General features: G+C 37.4%; 3 protein-coding genes across 3 annotated transcripts; 2 read left to right on the top strand and 1 right to left on the bottom strand.

The window, feature by feature from the left end:
• Positions 1-15,824: 15,824 nt before the first annotated feature.
• On the top strand, positions 15,825-16,885 carry B0H65DRAFT_548518 (uncharacterized protein; the record flags this gene model as incomplete). Its single annotated transcript, XM_062829585.1, has 2 exons — positions 15,825-16,269; positions 16,368-16,885. 2 exons carry the CDS (start codon positions 15,825-15,827, stop codon positions 16,883-16,885), a joined length of 963 nt encoding a protein of 320 aa, XP_062681357.1.
• Positions 16,708-18,737, bottom strand: B0H65DRAFT_184137 (uncharacterized protein). Its single transcript, XM_062821547.1, has one exon. The coding sequence runs from the start codon at positions 18,615-18,617 to the stop codon at positions 17,127-17,129; it is 1,491 nt and encodes a 496-aa protein (XP_062681356.1). The 5' UTR covers positions 18,618-18,737; the 3' UTR covers positions 16,708-17,126.
• A 1,440-nt stretch (positions 18,738-20,177) lies between these two features.
• B0H65DRAFT_184077 (uncharacterized protein) lies at positions 20,178-21,051 on the top strand. Its single transcript, XM_062821546.1, has 2 exons — positions 20,178-20,654; positions 20,775-21,051. The coding sequence occupies exons 1-2, from the start codon at positions 20,328-20,330 to the stop codon at positions 20,943-20,945; spliced, it is 498 nt and encodes a 165-aa protein (XP_062681355.1). The 5' UTR covers positions 20,178-20,327; the 3' UTR covers positions 20,946-21,051.
• The last annotated feature ends 1,332 nt before the right edge of the window (positions 21,052-22,383 follow it).

Raw genomic sequence — 22,383 nt, 5'->3', positions numbered from 1 at the left:
AAGGGTAAAAACGGACGCTTCCGTTAAAACTATTTCGAATATTCTATTCTAAAAAATTAACGACTAATAGCACCCAATACCTTTCTTTTCGAAAAAACTAACGAATACGGAATAGCGCTAATATACAAAGTAATAAGAACTTTTCACTATAGTAACTAATTTAAAATATTAAAACTACTACTTAAAAGGATTTCCTAAAAAATTCTTAATATTTACAAACTACTAAACCTTAACGGGTATTATAGAATCCTTAATAAAGGATCCCCGAAGAAAGTTAGTATAATAAATATATTAATTATTATAATTCAATTTCGATATAGAATATTAACCGGGTGCTACGAACCCTACGGACGGGTTATCTAAGAAGCTAAATTATATAAAGGGGGAAATAGAATATAATAATATCCTACCTACTTTCTAAAAAAAATTTGATTTAATTTAATAATTATTAGTATCCTTCCAAAAATAATTTAATTCCAAAATAAAGTTTTAGTACAATAAAAGAACGGTAATATATACGTTCATTAAATAAATTAAAAGAATTACTAAATTAACGACGAGACGGGAATTAAAAGTAACCCTATTAAATTCTAAAAATAATCCTTTTCCCTAAATTATCCTAAAAAAGGTCGCCCGTAAACTAATATATAAAAAACTACCCCTCGCATTACAAGCAAATCAAGAATTTTACACTACAATGAAGGAATTCTAACCTAAGGACCCTAATATTACTAATTTATCGGCGACCGTACGAACCAAAAGTTCGATAATCAAAGGGTATAAATTAAATAAGTAAAAAGTTCTTTATTTTAAAGAATAATTAATAATCCCTAATAAAGAATTACTATATAAAAAAATCTTACGTATTTATTATAATAATTCAAAAGCTAATTATATAAGTATTCCTAAAACTCTAAAATTTATTAAAAGGAAATTCTATTAAGAGAATTTCGCAAAAGATATAAAAAAACGCATTATTCGATACAAATTGTACTAAAGTACCTAATATCCTAAATATAAATTCCATAGAGATTTCTAATTTTTACTATTACCCGAATAACCCTTTTGAAAAATTAATATCGATTTTATTACCGGCCTACTACCGAATGAGGGGATTAACAGTAAAATATATAACGCTATCCTTATAATTATTAACCGGTTTATCAAAATAAGACTCTTTATTCTAATAATTAAAACCCTAAATATAATACTAATAATTAGCCTCCTATATAAGTATATTAAGTATTATTTTGGCTCCCTCTTAAAAATCGCTAATAATTAAAATAAATTATTTATAAACGAATTCTAAAAAGAGTTTACTAAAACCCGGGATATCCTATATTAATTACTTACCGCCTTTTATTCATAAATAATTAATTAAACCAAACGCTTCTATTGAATTCTAAAAGAATTCCTTCGTATTAACGCTTTAGAAGAAAACCCGCTATTATAGTACCGCTAATTATAAAAGGCAGAATTTATTTATAATAAGTCAATATATTCAATTGCTAGGGTTTCGCCATTCGAAGCCCTCTATAAATATTACGTACGTATAGTAAAATATATCGAAGGCTAAAACGAACTATAAATTTAAGCAGTAAAGGAAAAGTTTTAGAAGATAGAATAAGTATATTAAATTATAAGACGCTATTAGGAATAAGCCGTTTAAATTCAATAAAAGGAATATAATAAATAATATACGCTAATAGAATTCCGACCTAGAAATTTAATAGGACTATCTACGAATGATTTTTAATTTAACAACTGTAAATTAGCCCCTATATTTATTAAAATAAAAATTAAAAAAAAAATCGGGTTATAAATATACTAAATCTTTTTATTAATATAGTATCGCTAGATAAATAATATTTTCCTTATAAATTTATTAGAACTTTAAAAGATTGTGAATAAAATTATTGAAAATATACTATTACTAAAATTAATAGAGGAATAAGAAGAATACGAAATAGAAGAAGTAATAAATTATAAGGAAAAAGGGATAAAATAGAGATTCTTAATTAAATAGGCGGGTTAACTTATTAAATATAATATTTAGGAATTAGAAGAGTATTTTTATAATGCGTGGAAAGTACTCTCTAAATATTAAAAAAATTAAATAGAAGTATTATAAGAAATAAAATAATTAAATTAGAAGTATAAAAAATGGATCTAATTATTTAAAAAAAAAAAACTACCTCCTAAATGATACTAAAATTCTATAATAATTATAATAAATCGGTAATTTATATACTAACTAAAATAAGAGACCGAAGGGTCGCTAAAAAAGAAATTTGAAAAATCGGTAATTAACGAAGGAATATATTTAAATAAGAAATATAATTAAATAAATTTATCCTAGAAACTTTAACTCCTATTTACGCTTTTTAAAAGGACTACCCGTAATTACTTAACCCGAAATATTATATTTATAGAAGGAATATTAATGGGCCGTCAGAAGGGTAGGCCCGGGAATTAAAATATTTATAATATAATCGGCATAGATAATCGATGTAATAGGTTTAAAATAAATATTTATGAAAACCCTATGGAGAACGATTGCTAATTTGTTAATACGTAAGTAATAATAAAATTTAAAAAAAGTTACGATTATAGGGGCCTTAAATTTAATGGACGGAGAACATACTTCTTTATTTTTACCTTTTTTAATAGTAATAAAACGCTAGCTAGTAGGAACTTCCTTATTTTTTTTTTTAATAATAGTAAGTCGATAATTAATAGAAATAGAATTACTAATTAAGTTAAGAAAATTATAATAAAAAATAGTAAGTAAATAAAGTTTGGAAAGGGTAAAGGAGGCCGATAAAAAAATATTAATAAATTTACAAGATAAGAAAGCAATTAATTTAGTATAAGTTGAAGAAGGCTTTTTATATGAAATTATAGGACTTTCTGATTCGACGCTAATAGGAACTGCTAAAAAACGTTAAAAAGTTTCAAATAAAGTATTGAAAAACTATTACCCTTAATAAATATTATAGGTTAATTTTAAAGAATATAAATATAACCTATAATTTGAAACTTTTTGGGGTCAGTAAGAAGGGGGCGAGAAGGTGCTATAGTAAGTAAATTCTCTATAAACCGACGAATTGCCTCCGAGGGAAGAACTTTCCTAGCGATAAAATAAATTTTCGCAACGGAGTTCATAAGGAATAAAATTATTAGAATAAAAAATATAATTACAATTAAAGAAGTAACGAGAGGCCCAATTCTAAATAGAAAGAAATTATAAACCCGAATTATGAAAGTTAAAGTTAAGGGATTTTTAATATAAAATAATTTATATAATTAACCGAATAAATTAAATTCCTTGGAAAGGGTATCGAAAGGATTGGAGACTACTCAAGGGGAAATAACTATATTTAATATAAAGATAACTACCGTAAAAGCCCCTAACGCTGCGCCAATAGAATTTATATCCCCGCCCTATTTTAACGGGGGAATTTATCCTTAAAATTCTATAGGAAGAAAGAGGACGTAATTAAGAGAACGATTAATAAAGGAATTTAAAACGATAGTACTACGCTATTTACTAAGTAAAAAACCGCTTCTGTCCGAATTAAATTATAAATTTCTATAAATAGAAATAGAAATTTCTTTATTTTTAAAACCGAAGGGGCTTTTAAAGTAGAAAGGGCCTAGTTTAGGAAATGGGTTTAAAATCAATTAACTGAAAGGCAATTTGAGGGCGCTAATTTATTAATATAAAAGTATAAAAATAGTAAAAACATTACTTAAAGAATTTTAATAATAAAAACGCCGATTACTGTTATTATTAAAGGATATATTAATAGGAAGCTAGAATATATTACTTATATAATTTAAAGACGTAAGGTCGCTATTGATAGGAATTTTATTACCTTCTTAAATAGAGGGATAATTATAATTAAAAATTAATATAGTATTACGCTTATTAGGGGAAATAAAAGAAGACTTCGAAAAGAAATGACGGGAAGATTTAAATTCCTAAATACTGCCGAGGAAATGGATATCTAATTCTATATAATCCGTGGAACTATTGGAGTTGTTACCGGAATTGGAAAACGATCCGGAATTAAAAAACAGTCCAGAATTAAAAAAATTAGAGGAATTAAAGCGTTTGAAAAATTTAAAAAAATAATTAAATTCACTATCCTTAAAAATAAAACTAATTACCGAACTTCCATTGATAGAAACTTCCGCGTTACTATTAGATTCATGATTATTAATAGAGAGGTAACATTTATTAATATTTATATCCTCTTTAAATTCTTTATAATTAAAATTAAAAAATTCTAAGATAGTAATATTACTATAAATTTACTAAAGACCGAAACGAATAAATTTGTTACTAATTATATAAGGAATAAGTAAAGTAAAATAGAAATAATCCTCTATATAATAAATTAGGAAAAGCGAAGGATTATTAAGGTAGATTACCGGCGACTAATAATTATTATTATTACCCTCGTTGTTGGAAATATAAAAACGGGTATTAAAATTAGGTAAATAATTATATTAGAGAAATAGCGTAGGACGGGCGATATAAAGACCCATACTAACGTATAAACCGGATTATAAGAAACGGAATTCAATACTATTATTTACATTCTAATAAATAATAGTTTGAATAAATATATAAGCTGGAAGAGAGCCGCTAATAAACTTCTACAATTTCTTCTAAAATTTACGCTAATAATCCGTAAATTTATAAGTATATTAAATAATGAATTAATCCAATACTATTATAATAGTAATTAAAATATTTAGGGCCTATTTAACGGTAGGGAAATAATCGGCAATTTAAATTGTAACGTTAATATATTAGGCGGAATTAAAGTTAATTCCAGGATTTAAACTAAAGTAAAAATAATTAATAATTGTAATAGTTAAGTGCCGGAAATTATAAACTCTTCTATAACCTAACCGATAATAATATTTTTACCCCGAATAGAAGTGTCACAGTGGTGGCAGACTACTACACTAACCAGCCCGTGTCCCCGCAAAAGGGTACAAGTAACCGAAGCTGGCAATTCGGTTGCTCAAGTGGTCTTATATAGTTGTAATGACAGATGCATCCCACAAATACCATCACAAGAAGTATATTCTTTAAAAAACCTTTCTAATTAATTATAAAATACTGATAATAAACGCTTCGCCTTAAAACTATTAAAACGGATACGCTTATTAATACTGGTCCTAACCTAAGAATCGCTAGCATTGGTACTTATATAGAGCTAAATATATTTTAGGATATTTAGGACGCTATATTAATAAATTTAAAATAACTTAAGGTATTTATAAGGGATTTAAATTATTAAAAGTTAATTAATAAAGTAAGTTAAAAATAAACAAAGGATAATCTACGAGGCAATAAACTTACTTCTATACCTAGTAACGTACGTAATTATTATTAGAGTCCTTAATTTACTAATAGTAAGGGAATAGTAAATTAAGGTAAATAATTACCGAATATTAATTATAAAATATATTTTCGCCATCCTAGGAGGTAAATTAATATTAGTACATTATTAATAAATCAAAGAATCTAGTAAAGAAATATTTACAATATATTAAATAAATAAAAAACCCTTAACGGGGTTATAAGACTACTAACGAAGGATAGACTTAATCTAAATAATTAGGAAGCCAGTAATTCTAAGAAATTCGGTACTAAAAAGCGCTATAAAGTCGCTATTAAACTAGCGCTCCTATATAGGGACAATTAGAAATTGATTTATATTAATTATAGTCGTAATATAATTATTATAAGGAGGAAAAAAATAAAAGAGAAGAAAGAATTCTTTAATTCTAAAGAAGAAAAAAAGAAGAATAAATAATTACTCCCTAAGGTAAGCAACCGCAATAAGTAAGCGCTTAGAGGGCTAAGTGTCGTTAGGGGGGGGAATAATATAATATAATAAATAAAGGCGAAGGGTCGCTAATAAAGGGCCTACCCATACCACGCTAAAGCGTAACTAACTAAAACCTAAATTATACTTTAAAATTAAAAAATATAACCAAACTATGAAGGATTATAACTATTAGAAGGGGGGATAATTATAAAATTATCGTATTAAAAGGCTTAGGCATTAAGCCGAAGACTAAAACGTTATAACGAACTGATAAAAGCAATAAGGCGGAGCAAGGGGGCCATTATAACAAGCAATAGAATAAGTACAATAATAATAAAAGCGTATAATTAAAGGCCGAACGCCGGATCCTGGGCCTACTAAGGGCTCGCGTATAAAATAAAAACCTTTATCGCCTAGCCGGACATTCTCTACCGGCCAAGCTAAAGTCTACCTTTTAAAATAGACCTACTATCGTATACTGAACGTATTCTCACCCTATCGTACTATAACCTTACAACTAATTTTAAAGATTATACTTAATATAATTAAAACGTTACTCCGTTCTATAAAAATAGTTCTAATAATAAAAAAAAGTTTTAATAGTACTACTACCGAACGTACTATTACCTAAAGTAGTAATACTATAGATATTAATACTATATCTATTTTTAATATTTTACTAGGTAAAATAATTAATAAAACTATCTTTAATTATTATTTTTAAAATAACCTTTGTAAACGCTATAGTAGGGAGGGTTATTAGGCTATTAATTACTATAATAATATTAATACTAATATTCTTTATACTAAAAAGAATAGGAACCGCTATAATAATTATAGTTATAGTAGTAATAATAGCGGCGTTAGCGCTACCAAACCCACTATAGGATAGGCTAGCTATAGTAATACCGCTTATATTAACGCTATAAGTATTAGAAAGGCCGCTCCCGCCGCTTTAATTACCGCCACTACTTTAACCCCGGCCCCCACTATTAAATATAGTACGGGAAATATAATACCTCCCCGCTAAATTGCGCAGAAAAGCCGTCGTTTTTAATAATTATAATAAAAAAAGAAGATATAGATTTAATAAATTTAAAAATAATTTAATTAAAGAATTTAATTTTAGATAATTATAATAATAATTCTATTTTCCTTTCTGTTTATATCGTTTATAGACCGTATAATATTAGAAATAAATATACCGTCTTAAATAATAGCGGATATTCTATACTCGCTTTTATCAATCGTTAATTCGCTACCCACTTTATATTACTATTATTAAAACTTACTAAACTGAAAACCTTATATTTAACCGACGGGGTATTAAAGGACCTTATTATTAATTACTACTAAATTCAGTTATAAATGGGATACTATATTAAAATAATTACTATATTAATTTATAATTTTATAATTAATTATCTTATTATTCTAAATATATTATAATTAAAATATTATAACCCTACAATATTGTAATTAAATAGTTCGGTTATTTTTATAAGCAAATATATTGGCCGCCGCTACTTACTAATAGACTTCCTAAAAACTCTATTCTAGCTATTTAAAGCGTAGGACTATAGAAAACGCTATTAGGAAGCTATTAACTGTATAATAACTCCTATAGTAACTATAAAAATAAAACAATTCGAACCTATTATTATTAAAGATTTTAATCCGATAACTATTAGCTACCTAGTACCCGTATAGTAAGCGAAATGCGTTATAAGGTAACGATTCGCGAAGTTAAAAGCGCGGCGGACCTATATAACCTTAAAACCCACGACTATTTTAAAAACCCTTATTACCCTAAAGTCTATCCAACCAGTTATTAAACCTACGATTTATTATGTAATTATTAGAATTCGGAAGCTTAACGCGGATTATTATACCCTAATCTACCGAACCTATTACTTGAACGACCCTATCGACCTAAATAATATTAAAAACTTTAATTCGGCGAATTTTAATTAATTCTACGAAATATATAAATCAAGGTCTTTCTAAATTTCGTATATAGAAATTAAGGAAGTTATTAAAGAAGTTAGAGTAGAAAAGGAAACCTGGGTTAAAAACGGAAAAAGAAGCGTCCTAGATCCTAAGGAGTAAAGAAATAATAAAAACGTTATTAACAGAAGGGTAGGGATAAGGCGGATAAAAAAAAATTGGAATTAGAATTATTAATAAATTTATTAATAAAGGAAATAGTAAAGGAAATTATAGTAAGTAAGGGTACTAAATATAGGAATTTATTAAATAAACGTTTCTATATTTAAATCGACGCTTATATAGGTAGAAATTTCAAAATCGCTATCTAGACTACTAAGGTAATTAACAAAATATATTTAAAAAGTAAGGAAAATAAAAATTTTAAATACTATAAAGAAATTACTAAGATAATTAAAATTATCAAAGAAAATATTATTAAATTTTACGAAAAAGCCGATAAATTTCTTAAAATTAATAATTAAATAAAAGAAAAGTTTCCCAATTAGTACTAGAAGTATATTGACGTTTTGAAATTAAAGAAAGTTATAATCTTACCCCCGTATTATGTTTACGATTTAAAAATCGAATTTAGATTAAGAAAATAATTATTATACTTTCGATCCCGCTTATTTAACCTAAACGAATCAAATATAATTAAAAACTAAATAAATAATAACTTTAAAAATAATTCTATTTAACTATTCCAATCGAAGGCCGCTTCCCCTATTTTCCTTTTAAAGAAGTTAAGTAGAAAAATATATATTTACGTTAATTACCGAAGGATTAATAATATTACTTTTAAAAGTAAATACCCCCTCCCGTTTATTAAAAAAACTTTAACTACTATTTATAAAATAAAGCTTTTCATTAAATTAAATATTATTACTGCTTTTAATTATATTTATATTGCGGAAGGCTACGAATAATTAATAGTATTTATTACGTATTTTAAATTATGTGAATCTTTAGTATACCTTTTTAGATTCTAGGGCGCCCCCGGTACCTTCTAGAACTATATAAATAATATCCTATATAATATTTTCAATATATATATAACGGTATATCTAAATAATATTCTAATTCTTTCTATTAATAAGACAAAATATAAAAAATATATTCAAGACGTTTGAAAATAATTAATTAAAATTAACTTATAAATAAATATTGCTAAATACGAATTCTATATTAAAAAGATTAAATACTTTAAACTAATGATTATACTAGGAAGTATCGAAATAGACCTAAAGAAAATTAAAACTATCGTAGACTAATAGCCCCTATTTCCAAAAACATTTCATAAAATTTTTTAAACTTTATTAACTTCTATTATCGTTTTATTAAAAAGCTTTTATTAATAATAATACCGCTCTACAATCTTATACAAAGGATATAAAATAAGATTAAACCCTAATTTAATAAACTATTTTCGAAACTTAAAAAGTAGTTTTTAATAGCGGACCTACTTTATATATATATAATTAAACAAAAAGAATAATCGTTAAAATTAACGCTTCTAATTAGGCTTCCAATAGTACCGTGTCCTAATATAGGAATAACGCAATACTATACCTAATTACTTACTTCTCGTTATAGTATACTACTTAGGAATATAATTATAATATTTATAATAAAGAATTACTAATTATTATTAAAGCTTTAGAAGAATAGAAGCCTAAATTCGAAGGCGCTTAATAACCGTTTAATATTTTAACGGATTATAAAAATTTAAAGACTTTTATAACGAATAAATAATTTACCCCGCATTATATATAATAATTTCAATTCCTATCTCGCTTCGACTTTCTAATCCGTTATACCCCCAATTTACAGAATTTATACCCTAATACCCTAAATAAAAAACCCGAAAATATATTTTTAAATATAAAGGATTACTATTTAAAAATATATAATCGTAACTTAAGTAACTCGGCTAAATTCGAAGACGGGTATTTAGAAACCTTATTTAATATTTCTACTATAGCCCTAAATTTTAATAACGATATTCTCTTACTCGCCTTTAACATTTTAAAAGAATTAGAATAATTAACTAATAGTATTATTAATAATAATTATATGAAATTAATATTTATATAGGAAGTAGTAACCTACTTATAAAATCCTAACTAATTAGAATAGCAATTATATATTAAGAAGAAATTAAAAGTAACCTTTATAGAGTATTCTATAATAGGAAGCAAAACTTACTATAAGAAGAAAATATTTATTAACCCAAATAATACCGCTACTTACTCATAATTAATTTATCACGCTTACTCTTTACTGATAGCGGAATACCCTAATAAGAATAAAACTTAAATATAAATAAACAAATTTTAGCATTAATCTAGTATAATAAAATCTATTAGAATTTATTATAAAGAATATTTAATTTACTTAAAAACGAAAATATTACGGCGCGCTAAAGCTAAATATTTAAAATTAATACTAACCGCTTTCGTACTATAGTATAATATTACCGTTAATTATATTTTACCCCTCCTAGAGAATATTCATTTAAACTAAAATTTTAAATATATTACTATTATAATAAATTACTTTATTAAGATACAATACTATATTACTACTAAAATTGTAAAAATAAAAGAATTCGCCGACTATTTTATCAATTATACATATACCCTCTATAACCTTCCCAATATTATAATATTAAATAGAGGCTTTTAATTTATATTAATATTCTAAACTATAATTTATAAAAAACTAACTATTCAAAGACTATTAAGCTCCGCTTTCCACCCTTAAACGAATACCTAAATAGAGCGTATTAACGTAAAAATAGAATGATATTTATAAATATTTATAAATTAAATATAAATAGATTAAGTTCGCTAACTCCCCTTAATAAAATGTATAAGTAATAATATACTATTAAAAACTATAAGAATAACCCCGTTCTTTACTAATTACAATTTCCACCTTCAAATAAACATCGAACTATCTTTAATTATAATATTATAACTATCCTTAATTTAATAGAAAAAATATTTGAAAACTAACGAATTATTAGCCCACTTCGAAACTATTTAAAATTATATTCGAACTTCGATTAAAAAAATATAAAACCGCTACGAATTTAATACTAATAAAAACATTCGGATATACCCAAATATTAAATTCAAGATTTAATTATATCAAATATAATTAACCTCGCTAACGGCCGCCTTTATAATAAATTCTACCCTAGGTAGAAAAGCCCTTTTGAAATTAATTAAATGAAATTATATAATATTAAATTAGTACTACCCATTAATATAACATATTCGCTAATATTTTATATATTGATAATTAAACTTTTTTTAAAAACAATACCTAACTAAATTAATATCTAAAGAAATATAAAAGCTAATAGAAATAAAGTAATAATATAAATTAATAATTATAAGGAAATTATAAAATAAAAACTAAATTAGCTATTATCCTATAGATAAAAGGGTGATAATTACTACTAATTCTATATAATTCTATAAATTTATTACAATTTAATTAAGGAACCGCTAACTAACGTAATTAATATAAAGAAAGCAATTAAAACTTTCTATAATAATTACCCTAAAGTACCGATCCTATTTAAAATTTAATAATAATTAAAAATTAAAATTATATTATAAAAGAAAGCTCTAATACCCCGCCTAATTACTACCGCTTCAATACCCCGCCTAATTATTACTACCCTAATACCCCGTCCCGCCGCCGTCGCTCTAATACCCCAATCGCCAGCCCTAACCCTATAACTTACTATACCCGCAGTACCAAAACGCTCTAAACGTATCGTAGACCTAAAAAAATTAATTAATTTGCTCGTAGAAGGAATTATAACGAGGCCTAACCCGCTAACTAGCCCGCTAATAAAAAAGAATCCCAATTAACTTATAGAAGAATTATTGGCGGATAATATAGAAAAAATAAACGACGTTTTTAAGTTAATATTTAGGAAATTATTAGAAATATATTAAGGAAGGAGGCTACCTACGGAGAACATAATAAATAAATTAAAAACGGAAACATATTAATAAGGAAACGATAATTAAAAACCGGGTAAAATTAAGGATATAAGGAAAATCCGGGAGCTGCGAGCGGAGGAGTTCGAGCAAACGTTTTAATTATGGATAGAGGAATTTGAAGATGGGAATTAAAGGATAATCTATTATTTCATATATATATAGATTTTAAAGCTCTAAAACTTCTTTTACAAGGAGGTAATATTACAAGATTACTTATAACTACCTTGTTTATACACGGCTCCCGCTATAGGCAATCGAGCCTCGTACCGTACTATTACTGCCATTGGCCAATGGCACGTTACGTGCATATATACGTGCTCTAGTCCCGGCTCTGGGTATGGCCTTCGTGCCCTGCCCTATATCGCTAGACTTGCGCACACCTTTCTCCTTCTCTCCTCGTATAACTACGCATATCCAACTTACCCCCTAACCGTCGCCTTGCCCCGTGATAAGATACTAGAGTCCCAGCTACCTGATTTAACAGGTCTTAGCAAATATAGGATACCCCCAGACCCCTAGACCTTCTGCAGAGAGAGCGCTCGAGTCAATTACACAGATTCATTCAATAAAACCAGTAAATCTGACAGCTGGGACGTCCTCGTGGCCTGTGGAGTTGCACGCCTAGCGACGCTACTGCAGGTACCGACTAGCACTGCCCGATGGGGCAGAGATGGGGGCAGAGATGGGGGCAGAGATGGGGGCATCGCTAAATTCCTACCCGGATGGCCCGATGTTTCGAACGAGCGAACACCTCACCTACCTGTCTTGGCCGAACGGTGTTAAGTGAGTGTTCATGGTCAAGTCAAGGTCGCTCATAGAAAAAGCAAGGAAGGAACAGCGAGAAACACACCAACCGGGGAACGGATCCCGACAGTTTGCTGTGTTCGGTTATCACTTTTGAGAAAACCAAGATGGAAATCATGGAAGAAACGACGGTATCAATTCCGCGGGTTGCAACGGGGCCAGTAGGTAGGCGACTCGTCATTTGAGACAACGGAACTAAAAGTAAAAAAGTTTGGTCGTTTCATTTCCCCCACTCAGAAGAAGAAGAGGTCAAAACGCTTCCCTCAGTCTCAAATCCAAAAACAGAAGGAAGAGAAGAAAAACTGGGGACCGTTTAATAACCCAAACACCACAAACCATTTTCCCAATCTCCTGGATACAACGCTGGCAAAATGACACACATATTATCCAGGAATACAACAGCCTTTTCGATACGGACCCACGGACTCTACATACACTACACTACGGACCCGCGGACTCCATCAGCAATAGGGCGATGCGACAGGGCGACGCGACAAGGCTAACGAACGAAACGGTCCTGTCTGTCTCCAAGTTTGGAAACATGGCATTCCCGTCAGTGCCTATGCAGGCTGCGCTAATCAGGGGTTAACAGGCCTACGCTAACCTAGCAAGTCTGGGCAGGGCAGCACCGATCCCTCGGCGTCACTGTGGAGCTTATCATAGAGCAGCACATCAAACATCAAACACGCTGCCGTTACGGCTGCAGGAATCCTTTCTGCGTGTGTATCCTTCTGGAATGCCTATGGAAGGACCGAAGAAGGAATGGAATTGATGGCCGTTCGTTCCCCTGTCACCGGTCACCGGTCACTTGGTCGCTCGCTGGCACCTGGGTCAGCGAACGGTCGGTCGTATTGCTAGGGGTGAAGCTGTATGTAACTCTGCCATGCCATGGCGATGATCCTCCGTTTTACATATCACTTCAAATTCTTGACGCGCGTCTCGACGTACGGTGCAGTGCCGTGTCAACAAGTCCATGAGACCTTGGGGTCTTGCGGGCCTTGGGGCCTTGAATTCATGGGTTAAGGCTGCTGCGTGGTTGACCGGTACACCGACCGGTACACCGGTAAAGCTACCTACCGGTTAAAGAAGCAGCGTTGCATCCCATCTCCCAGTCCCATACCTACCTACCTAACTTCCACATGGCCTTTAGTAAAAACGGAACGGCAGAAGAAAGATGATGATTAAGCCTTACGAGATCTCCGTGGCCATGTCCCAACCGTTCCGTGGTCCCCGCCGGGCCTTGTCGACGTATGGTTCGAACAGTTCGCATGGATGGTTCATGCACTTCCGTTCCAGTTGGGACGGTGTCGACTTCCGCCGAAGGAAACTGCAGTGAATGGAACGAACACCTCCATGGAGGCTTCCAAGCAAAACGTTTTCCAATTGCAACATTGCAGTCCAGTGGAATGCCGCTATGCCGTGCCAGCTGCCAGGTACCCGCAAGCGCAATGCAGTGAACTGCAGGATGCAATCATTATGCAGGTTTAGGTTTAACGGCCCTGCATGACCAACGGGCTTATGTACCGGTTTCTGCGGTTCAAATGTGGGCGGGTGGATGTGCGGACCTGCATGCAGGTGTCAGTGCTGCATGAGTCCCGCCCGATGTGCAAAAGAGCAAAGTGGAATGGAATGCGGAATGGAATTGTGGAATGTGGTTGGAATGTAAAGACGGGACGGGAATGCGGAGAGGACTGACTTGCACTGGAATGTGGAAGCTAAACTGGACTACCTACCACAGTATGGTTATATGAGGGAGCGATGATAGACAGCACTGTATAGAGTACTACTACCACTATGGGGTATAAACGGAGCATATGTACGGCGATCTTAACTGCTATCAAATGTGTGATCATCTCGATCTTCTTTCGTCATCTGGACGGTGATATTCAGGGCAAGCAAGCTCAGAAAATACACAGTACAGTAAACAAACTGCCAAGCTGATGATCGTTTCCTCCTCCTTCTAGTGTCAGAAACTTTGCATCCCCGCGATGCTCAAGCCGTGTTACTTTGCCGAAGACCGGTACCGCAGCAACTGGACACACGGCACTCATGTCACTCACTCACCTTGTACACTATGATCTTCTTGTCCTAGATTGTCTGCCCGTGGCAACGTTGCTTTCGTTCGTCTTGGGTAATTTGCGAATCCGTGGTTCTGGTTGACTTCAAATTGAGCGGAACCGCACGTGGGATTGGATATTATCTAGGAGCGAAAGTTAAGGTATGGATTGGAAATCCGGGGGTAAATGAGCGAACCTGAGGCGTCGCTCACTCGACTGTCGGGGACGCTATATGTTAATACAGTCGTGTTCGATTCAGAGCAAAGCCTGGATACGTGTTGCTCATCGATCCGACATAGTGAAGATATGTCTTTGCGTCTGCGGTGTTCGATGTAACGAGGTACTTATCGTTTGAGAAGCTGGTAAAAGCGAGAGTTTGAAGCACTCCAAGGATTTGCTGGTACTTGACTGCAGTGGTGAGATGGGCTGACAATCTCGAGGCACCAAGCTTCATGTGGGATTCATTGGCGCGGGAAGCTGCGATTTGAAAGGGGAGTTCTGAATGATGGAAGGTACGTAGAGATGATAAGTGCGGTAGGTACCTACTAGGTAAGAACGTGCCAATATCACTGTAGTCCGGGGAACGAGATAAGCGACAGACACCTGGGATCGTGCGATCAGATCTGTATTCGGTATAACAAGTTGCTGCTTCGACAGCTCAATCGAAGAATTGCATCAAAGAATGTCGAGCATAGGTAGAGATAGCGACAGATTTGCAACTTCATCGACAAGTCTCGCGAGTGTAACCAGGGGTTTGTTTACTTACCACACATCTTCCTGTGGTTGCGTATTTCCATCGTGAGAGGGAATTCCCTAGCTCTTGCCTGTTCCTCCTCCCTGATACTCGCTTTCCCTTCAAGCTGATTTTGGTTCCGCTCCGGAGGGTTGCGCTTGACAGAGGAAACCGTGAGAAGTGAAAGACAAGAAAACGTGGACTGCACATTGCGAGCTTGATGATATTTGCTATCCTCACTCTTCAATGTTGTCGCATCGTTTCTTATCCATCCCGTAACGCCTTTCAGACATCAGCGCACATAACGATTGTATTTTTACTTTCATCATACCCACCGCCAGCAAAGCCCACCATCAACCTACCAAAAATGGAATTCCACATCTACCACCTCCCCACCTCCCTCCTCCCCGACCCCATCTCGCGCCACAACTTCGCCCTCCGCATGGCCAACCTCCACCTATCCTTCGACCTCATCCGGCGCCTCCGTCTCAACACCCCCCTCCTAATCGCATCACGGGAGTACTTCCTCTACCCGCACCCAGCGTATACCCCCATCCTCCTCGACGACTGGCCGATGAAGGGCGTCAACAACTTGCTCGTCATCATGGAGACCCTGCGAAATATTTGCGGACCACCGATTTTCGCGGCAGAACCGGGGTTCGATGAGCCGTGGGCGTTGTGGTACTTGGCCGCGGCTATGACGCAGACTTGGACGAGGGATCCGTTTGGGAGGTTGGGGGGTGAGCCGGAGGATATGGAGACGGAGGAGTTGAGGAGGAGGACGGAGGAGGTTTATGAGGAGGTTAGGAAAGGTGAGTCACAAACATGCTGAGATGGGGTGGGGTGCCCCGTGCGACGTGGGTCAGTTGGGGATACATGCTGACGTTTCGTCGCGCCGTTTCGCGGACAGTAAACGCTGATATCTGGGCTTTCAACTATGCCTACCATCAACAAATTGTCGAGCAACGATGGTATGATAAGCAGAGGGGGAGTAAAAAGGAGTGCTATGACGGAGGCCATCAAAATGGGATTGGAAATGAGGAGTCTGTGGAGAATGGCGGGAGAGATGATTCGACAAATGCCGTGGAAGACGACGTGGAAGACGACGTGGAAGACGACGTGGAAGACGACGAGGAAGACGACGTGGAAGACAGCGTGGAAACAAGCGTGACAAGCGTGCAGGATGAAATGGCAAAGGAGGTACGAAGTGACAAGGACTACGACAGTGCCTATTGGAGTATGGAAGAGGAGACGCGGGAGGGTGGCAATAACGCTGACGATGACGATGATACCTCTAGTGACGATGAAGTGGTGTTGACTCCTACGGAATCGGACATCGGAGAGACTGAGTGTCGTGCGGAGCATGAGTGGCCTTCACAGCTTGCGGAGTGGCCTCCAGAGTTTAACTCTGGTCTAAAGACTGACTGACTGTCGTCCGATGTGAGCAGAATCCCTGAGGTCGAGGAGGAGCGAGAAAGCGAAGGGTTGGTTACATGAGTTTTCTGATGTATAGACCAAGTTATAGTGTCTAGCGAAGCATCTCGATTCCTTTAAGACGTGGGCCAAAGGGACTTTAAGCTGTAGTCGGTTGATAGCGTATGGTAACGGTAGACGGTATATTGAACCTTCGGATAAATACATAGCCCATAGCAAGGTCATGTCAAACACATTAGTCCTCCCGTCCAGCATCGACATCGAATTCCACATCCGTCCTAATGATATACTTGGCGCCCTTCCTAACACCAGTGCCCTCATGCAACAGCGCACCATGGTTCTCGCCATGGGGGAACACCGCCACCGAGCCCATAACCGGCCTCACCGGATGAGCATTCATGACACCGTCACGTACGCTCGGAGTAAAGAAGGTCGTCTCGCCGCCCTCGAACTCGTCATTCAAGTACATGAGGAAGGTGAACAGGCTCGACTGCTTCTTGTCCGCCGGCGAGGCATCGTACATGTACTTGCCCGTCGTAGGGTGAATGCCAGAGGGAGGCCAGGCGCCGTCAAAGTGGCAGCGATACTCGGCTCCGGGGACGTAGCGGTAGACCCTGAAGCGACGGTTGATACCCCGCGCCTTCCTGCCCGCATCGTGAGTGGGCATGAAAGGGCGGACCCGCTCCCAGAGGGCGTCGTGGAAGGTTTGATCGACGATCCAGTAGACGTTGTGGGCGAGGATGCTGGACTCGGAACCGTCTTCCTTGATGGGTGCGTCGGGGAGGTAGCCGACAGACTCGGTGGCAGCGATGATGGACTTGCACTCGGCAGGCGAGAGTACGTCCTTTAGGATAGATAGGGAGGGAACGATGGGGTGTTGGTGCTTGGTGATGGTCGGGGAAGTGGGAGATAGCGGGACGGCACCTTCGTTGCTGAGGTGAAGGACAGCCGGGTGGAGGTTGGGTGGCTTTCGTTGAGGACCGGGAGTGGTCTCGATGGCGTTAAACAGGTCTTTGACATTCGGTGGGCATACCGAGAATAATGTGCCGTCTAGAACAGATTGCCGCATGGGAAATGGGGTTGTTGATGGCTCTCGAATATCCCACATGTTCTGAAGCGCAATGGGCCCTGTCCATGTTGTTGATGACGAGTCCCCAAGTCCAGAAGCATCAATCGGCTGTCCGGTGGCTCTCAGAATGGCGTCCATGATCTTGAGAAGCTCGGGTCGACTTTGTCTGTTGGTAGTTTCGGTCTGCGACAGGCCGCTAGTGATGTCAAGGTCTCTGACCCAGCGGCACAAGGCGCCTAGCCTGGGGATGTCGCCACGAATGCGCATCTCGGCCAGTGTAACAAGGGCATCGACAAACTTGCCGTCGGCCAGGAAGCCCGAGACCTTTGCGGTAAGGTTGGCGTCGGAACTGGAGTTGATGCCCGTGGTGCAGGCCTGTCTGAAGTCATAGACGACAGAGCGCAGTTCCTTGCACGCCTTGGACTTGATTATGGCAGGATTCTCGGCCAATGTGCGAAGGGTGTCGACTGTGACTTCCAATTCCTCCTCCGAAACTACTGTCGTGATGCTCTTGGGTTCGAATCGGTCGACCTCGGGTCCGGATTCGGCTGGAGGGGAGGGCAGGGCGCCGGCGGCCGTCTTTACTCGCTTGGCCGACGCCTCGGTCGATTCGACATTCTGCTTGCGCTTGGCCGCCGTCTTCTTGGACTTGGACATGTTGGGCTTCGTGGACGACTCGGAGTAACGTAGGTGTATGGTGAGTCGCTGGCGGTCGAAGCGTTGTCGAGAGTCGATGGGAACAAGTGAATTTTCGGTTGGTGGGTGGTTAGTGGCAGAGGCAAAATCCAAATTCGTTATCGAACATTGACGTCCATCTGGGCCCATGTCTGATGCGGGGAGGTGGGGCCCGCCAAGATCACTAAACTGTAGTGGACCTCATCTCCACCGCCCGCAAACTGTGTAAAATGGGTCAGCTCTACAAGATATTGCGGAGCCGCTCAAACCCCTACAAGATATTCCTTTAGTATATTTACCACCTCAACTCGACCTATCACAATGTTTGGCACACACACCTCGTCACCAACATGAGGTTTCGAAGAAAATGAACTTGGGAGCGACACTCCCTCGGGACGTCTCTGGCAGCGCCTCAATCAGCCAGACTTCTACATTTTCATTACCAGTGAGTTTAGTCTTCTCCGTTTAAAATATGCAAATTTTTAAAAACTTAAGACGCATGTTCGATCCGGCTTCTGCTCGGCATACTTCATCGCTTTTTCACTTAGCTAATACGTCATGCTTCGAACTCATTTGCTGCTTGTTCATATATGAACAAAGCGTTCCTCTGACCACACCACCTCCGGTGCCGTTGATGACGCGATCGCCGAAACTGCCCTATTTAGTCTTTCACCTTCCGTTGGTCGTCCTCTGGCACGATTCCGGTGGCTAACACGGGTTGACTACACCTCACCATAAGGTGCAATGTATACTGCCCGCGAGCATCACGGAGAAGGCAATCGTGCAATGGTTCGTGCGCTGTGCGGCAGGTGATTCCATATCTAACCACTATGCGTCAAACGTTGGTGTTTGCTTGGACCTCCGACCGGCTCGTTGGTGGAAATGGCGGCTCGGGGCTGAAGTGACGGCTAGTTGGACGTAGATTGTTTGCTCTCAGACCCGAGGCTGGCAAAAGAACAAGCCTCAAGTGGGAGGCAGATTGAAGTCGAGGAACTCTGGCGACGATACTGGCATATGGGTAGGCACACCAGTCAATTTCTTCTAACGATGTGTGCTATGGGGACAGAAATAGCCCATATCCTCTCTCGATGGATGGCTTTAGTAACTTTTCGAATCACTGCGATATCTATCCATAAATTTTGCCCGGCGTCATCTATATATGGACAGACGAAAGCACATGTCGAAGTCGGTGGATACAAACCTCCGTGCGTTGGATGTGGGTGTTGCGGGTGTTCATCACCCCCTTCTGATTTCCTAGTTTTTGTTGCTTCTACCGGCTACATACCCTTCAAGGGTGACTTCATTCAACTTTCACCATCCGCTGCATTCGACAACCAACAGTCATATCTCAATGTGATGTGGGTTTCAAAGTCTTTGGAGGGTTGGCAGTGACCCCAACTCCAGTTGGTGGCAGTGCTCTCCAGTTCCGTGTTGCCAGTCGTCCGTCTCCAACTGGTTTCCTTTGTCACGACATCACCCTAGGGGAGGCTGACGCAAAACCCACAAGGGAACAAGAGGGAGATAATTGCGACGAGAGTTATGGCCTGGATGGATACTTAAGGGGAGGTCATCTGCTGGGCCTTATCGATCAGTTGGTCAGTCAGTCAGCGAACCACTGCACGTTTCATCCAAATCTTTTCACAAATTTAAAGCAACACTAGGCACCAACATTTACCTTACAGTGCAGTCAACATGGCAAATCAAGGGATCGACGAGTCGGAGACAGAGCTTTTGACGATATCCTTTGGGGATCTCTTGCAGTACTACATAGATAACCCTCCGTTCCAACCTTCAGTGGAAGCCAGCAGAACTGATGAAGGGAGATTGAAACGCCGGAGAGCCCGCATGCTTCAAGAACAGCTGAAGCCCACGGCGGATAGGGGGTGGCCAAAGGCGTTTTATCTATTTTACAAGCGTTCGATCAACGATCAGGAATCGCCTGCAGACCAACTCAAACGGATCCAAGCCTTCTTTACCAGAATGAGACCTGGACCAACCATATTTGGATATGGGATCACTGTGAGTAGAATATTCCTCAAGTCCTTTTGAGGGACCAGGCAAAAAACGCTCCATTTCGCTACTTAGTTTTGGACTTTGTGGCATCTCATATAAGACAGCTAGCTAACAACTCGGTCATAGTACAGAGACTTGATACACTCCTGGGGGGTTGAGATCGAATGGGATTCCGAACCTGACATCAAGCCGCTCGATATTATCACAGAGATCAAACCGATGTTCAAAGAGATGTTGGCGGATCATGTCCATCAGGTTGACTTCACCATTGCCTATCAGGAACTTCCACCGCAGTAGATATGGAGGAGTAGGTACCTGAAGGTAGGCGCCATCCGGTACTGGGATCATGAATACATTGTTCATCAGTACCGTGTCTTGAACCTGATTTTACCTACAGGTATGATGTGCCAGGTCGGGCGAGAACAGTGACTCCCGGTCTTGTGCTGGGCACCGAGGAAGGAGTCACTCGCCGGATCGCTCTGTTCCAAGCCTACACCAACACCCCTTCCCTAGCAAAAGTTGGAATTCCGCGCGTGGTTTTTCTTTCCTATTTTCTTTTGTTCGTGTTGAAGGAGAGACTGACGGTGGATGTCATGTCTTACTGGGAATGAACATTGGGTAGTGCTGGCACTACAGACTTCTATCGGAGGAATGATGGAAGGGATAAGGTCACTCGTTTTGCAACTGCTTTTTAAGTTGTCATTCATTAGTTAGCTGCTGGTTGGGGTAGGGAAGGGAATACTAACACTTGTTCTGCTCTTTCACATGTCGGCGAGGAATTGTGCAGATGAAGCGGCCATGGACTCAACAGTCCCATACACCAGTGGTCCGGTCGCTTGGGTTGGAAGGGTTATCGAGAATGAAACTACAACACGCCTTCTGTCTCTTCTGTCGAACTGGAAATACCTGAACAAGAGTGGATTGGGGATGCTGGGGTTGACAGAATGCCTGTCACTAATCAGTTGGAAGGTGTCAATGAGACAAAGTCAGGAGTGAAAGAACATACAGGTACCTGAGGTGCTACGATCTTGGGAAGGCTCACTAGGAGGACTACTTTGGAGGGGTACTTAAAGGTCCGCCAACCCCCGAGATTGCTTTTGTTTTCTTCTTCCTCATCATCATCTTCTTCATCTTCTTCTCATCTTCCACCCAACCACCAACCACCATTACCATCAAAGTATCAACATGATGGAACCCATCCGCCCATTTATATATTCGATGTTTCCATCAACTTCGACCTGTCTCCACCCTCATCTCCAGAGCCTAGACCACAACCACACCCATCACCACAATTACCACAACCACCACTCCGAATTCCTCGTTTATCAAGACGGTCACCACTACCACGGTTGTCCCTACCACGACCACTCCTGAAGAGGAAGTCACATTCAACAATCACCCGAAGAGCAGCACCAAGCAACCATCCAGCAACGCTACAGCCGCGGTTGTCGTCACGATCATGGCGGTGTTCGGATTCGTCGAGGACGCCTTAAGGCGTGCTACAATTTTGGGTATCGTCATACTGATAGCGCTTGCGATCTTTTGGCAGTTATTCCGGGGGGGGGCCACCCTGACAAAACCGCCTTTCACCATACCCTGTAGGTGCAAGTTATCATTTCCCAGCTCCGCTCGTAACTGCTACAGGTAGACTAACACAGTTATTCCGTCAGAAACAATTGAACCGACCCGCCCTCACTACATGGAAGCACATCATGGTATCATCCAACTCGAGGAA

The sequence above is a fragment of the Neurospora tetraspora genome (assembly GCF_033439725.1).
Source record: "Neurospora tetraspora strain CBS 560.94 chromosome Unknown B0H65scaffold_4, whole genome shotgun sequence".
Classification (NCBI taxonomy): Eukaryota; Fungi; Ascomycota; class Sordariomycetes; order Sordariales; family Sordariaceae; genus Neurospora; species Neurospora tetraspora.
This window is presented reverse-complemented; position numbering and strand designations above follow the sequence as displayed.

Bases quoted from the DNA above. Each gene is read 5' to 3' on its own strand.
- B0H65DRAFT_184137 (XM_062821547.1), bottom strand. From the start codon at position 18,617: ATGTCCAAGTCCAAGAAGACGGCGGCCAAGCGCAAGCAGAATGTCGAA.
- B0H65DRAFT_184077 (XM_062821546.1), top strand. From the start codon at position 20,328: ATGGCAAATCAAGGGATCGACGAGTCGGAGACAGAGCTTTTGACGATA. The intron at 20,655-20,774 runs GTGAGTAGAATA...ACTCGGTCATAG, and splicing joins TATTTGGATATGGGATCACT to TACAGAGACTTGATACACTC.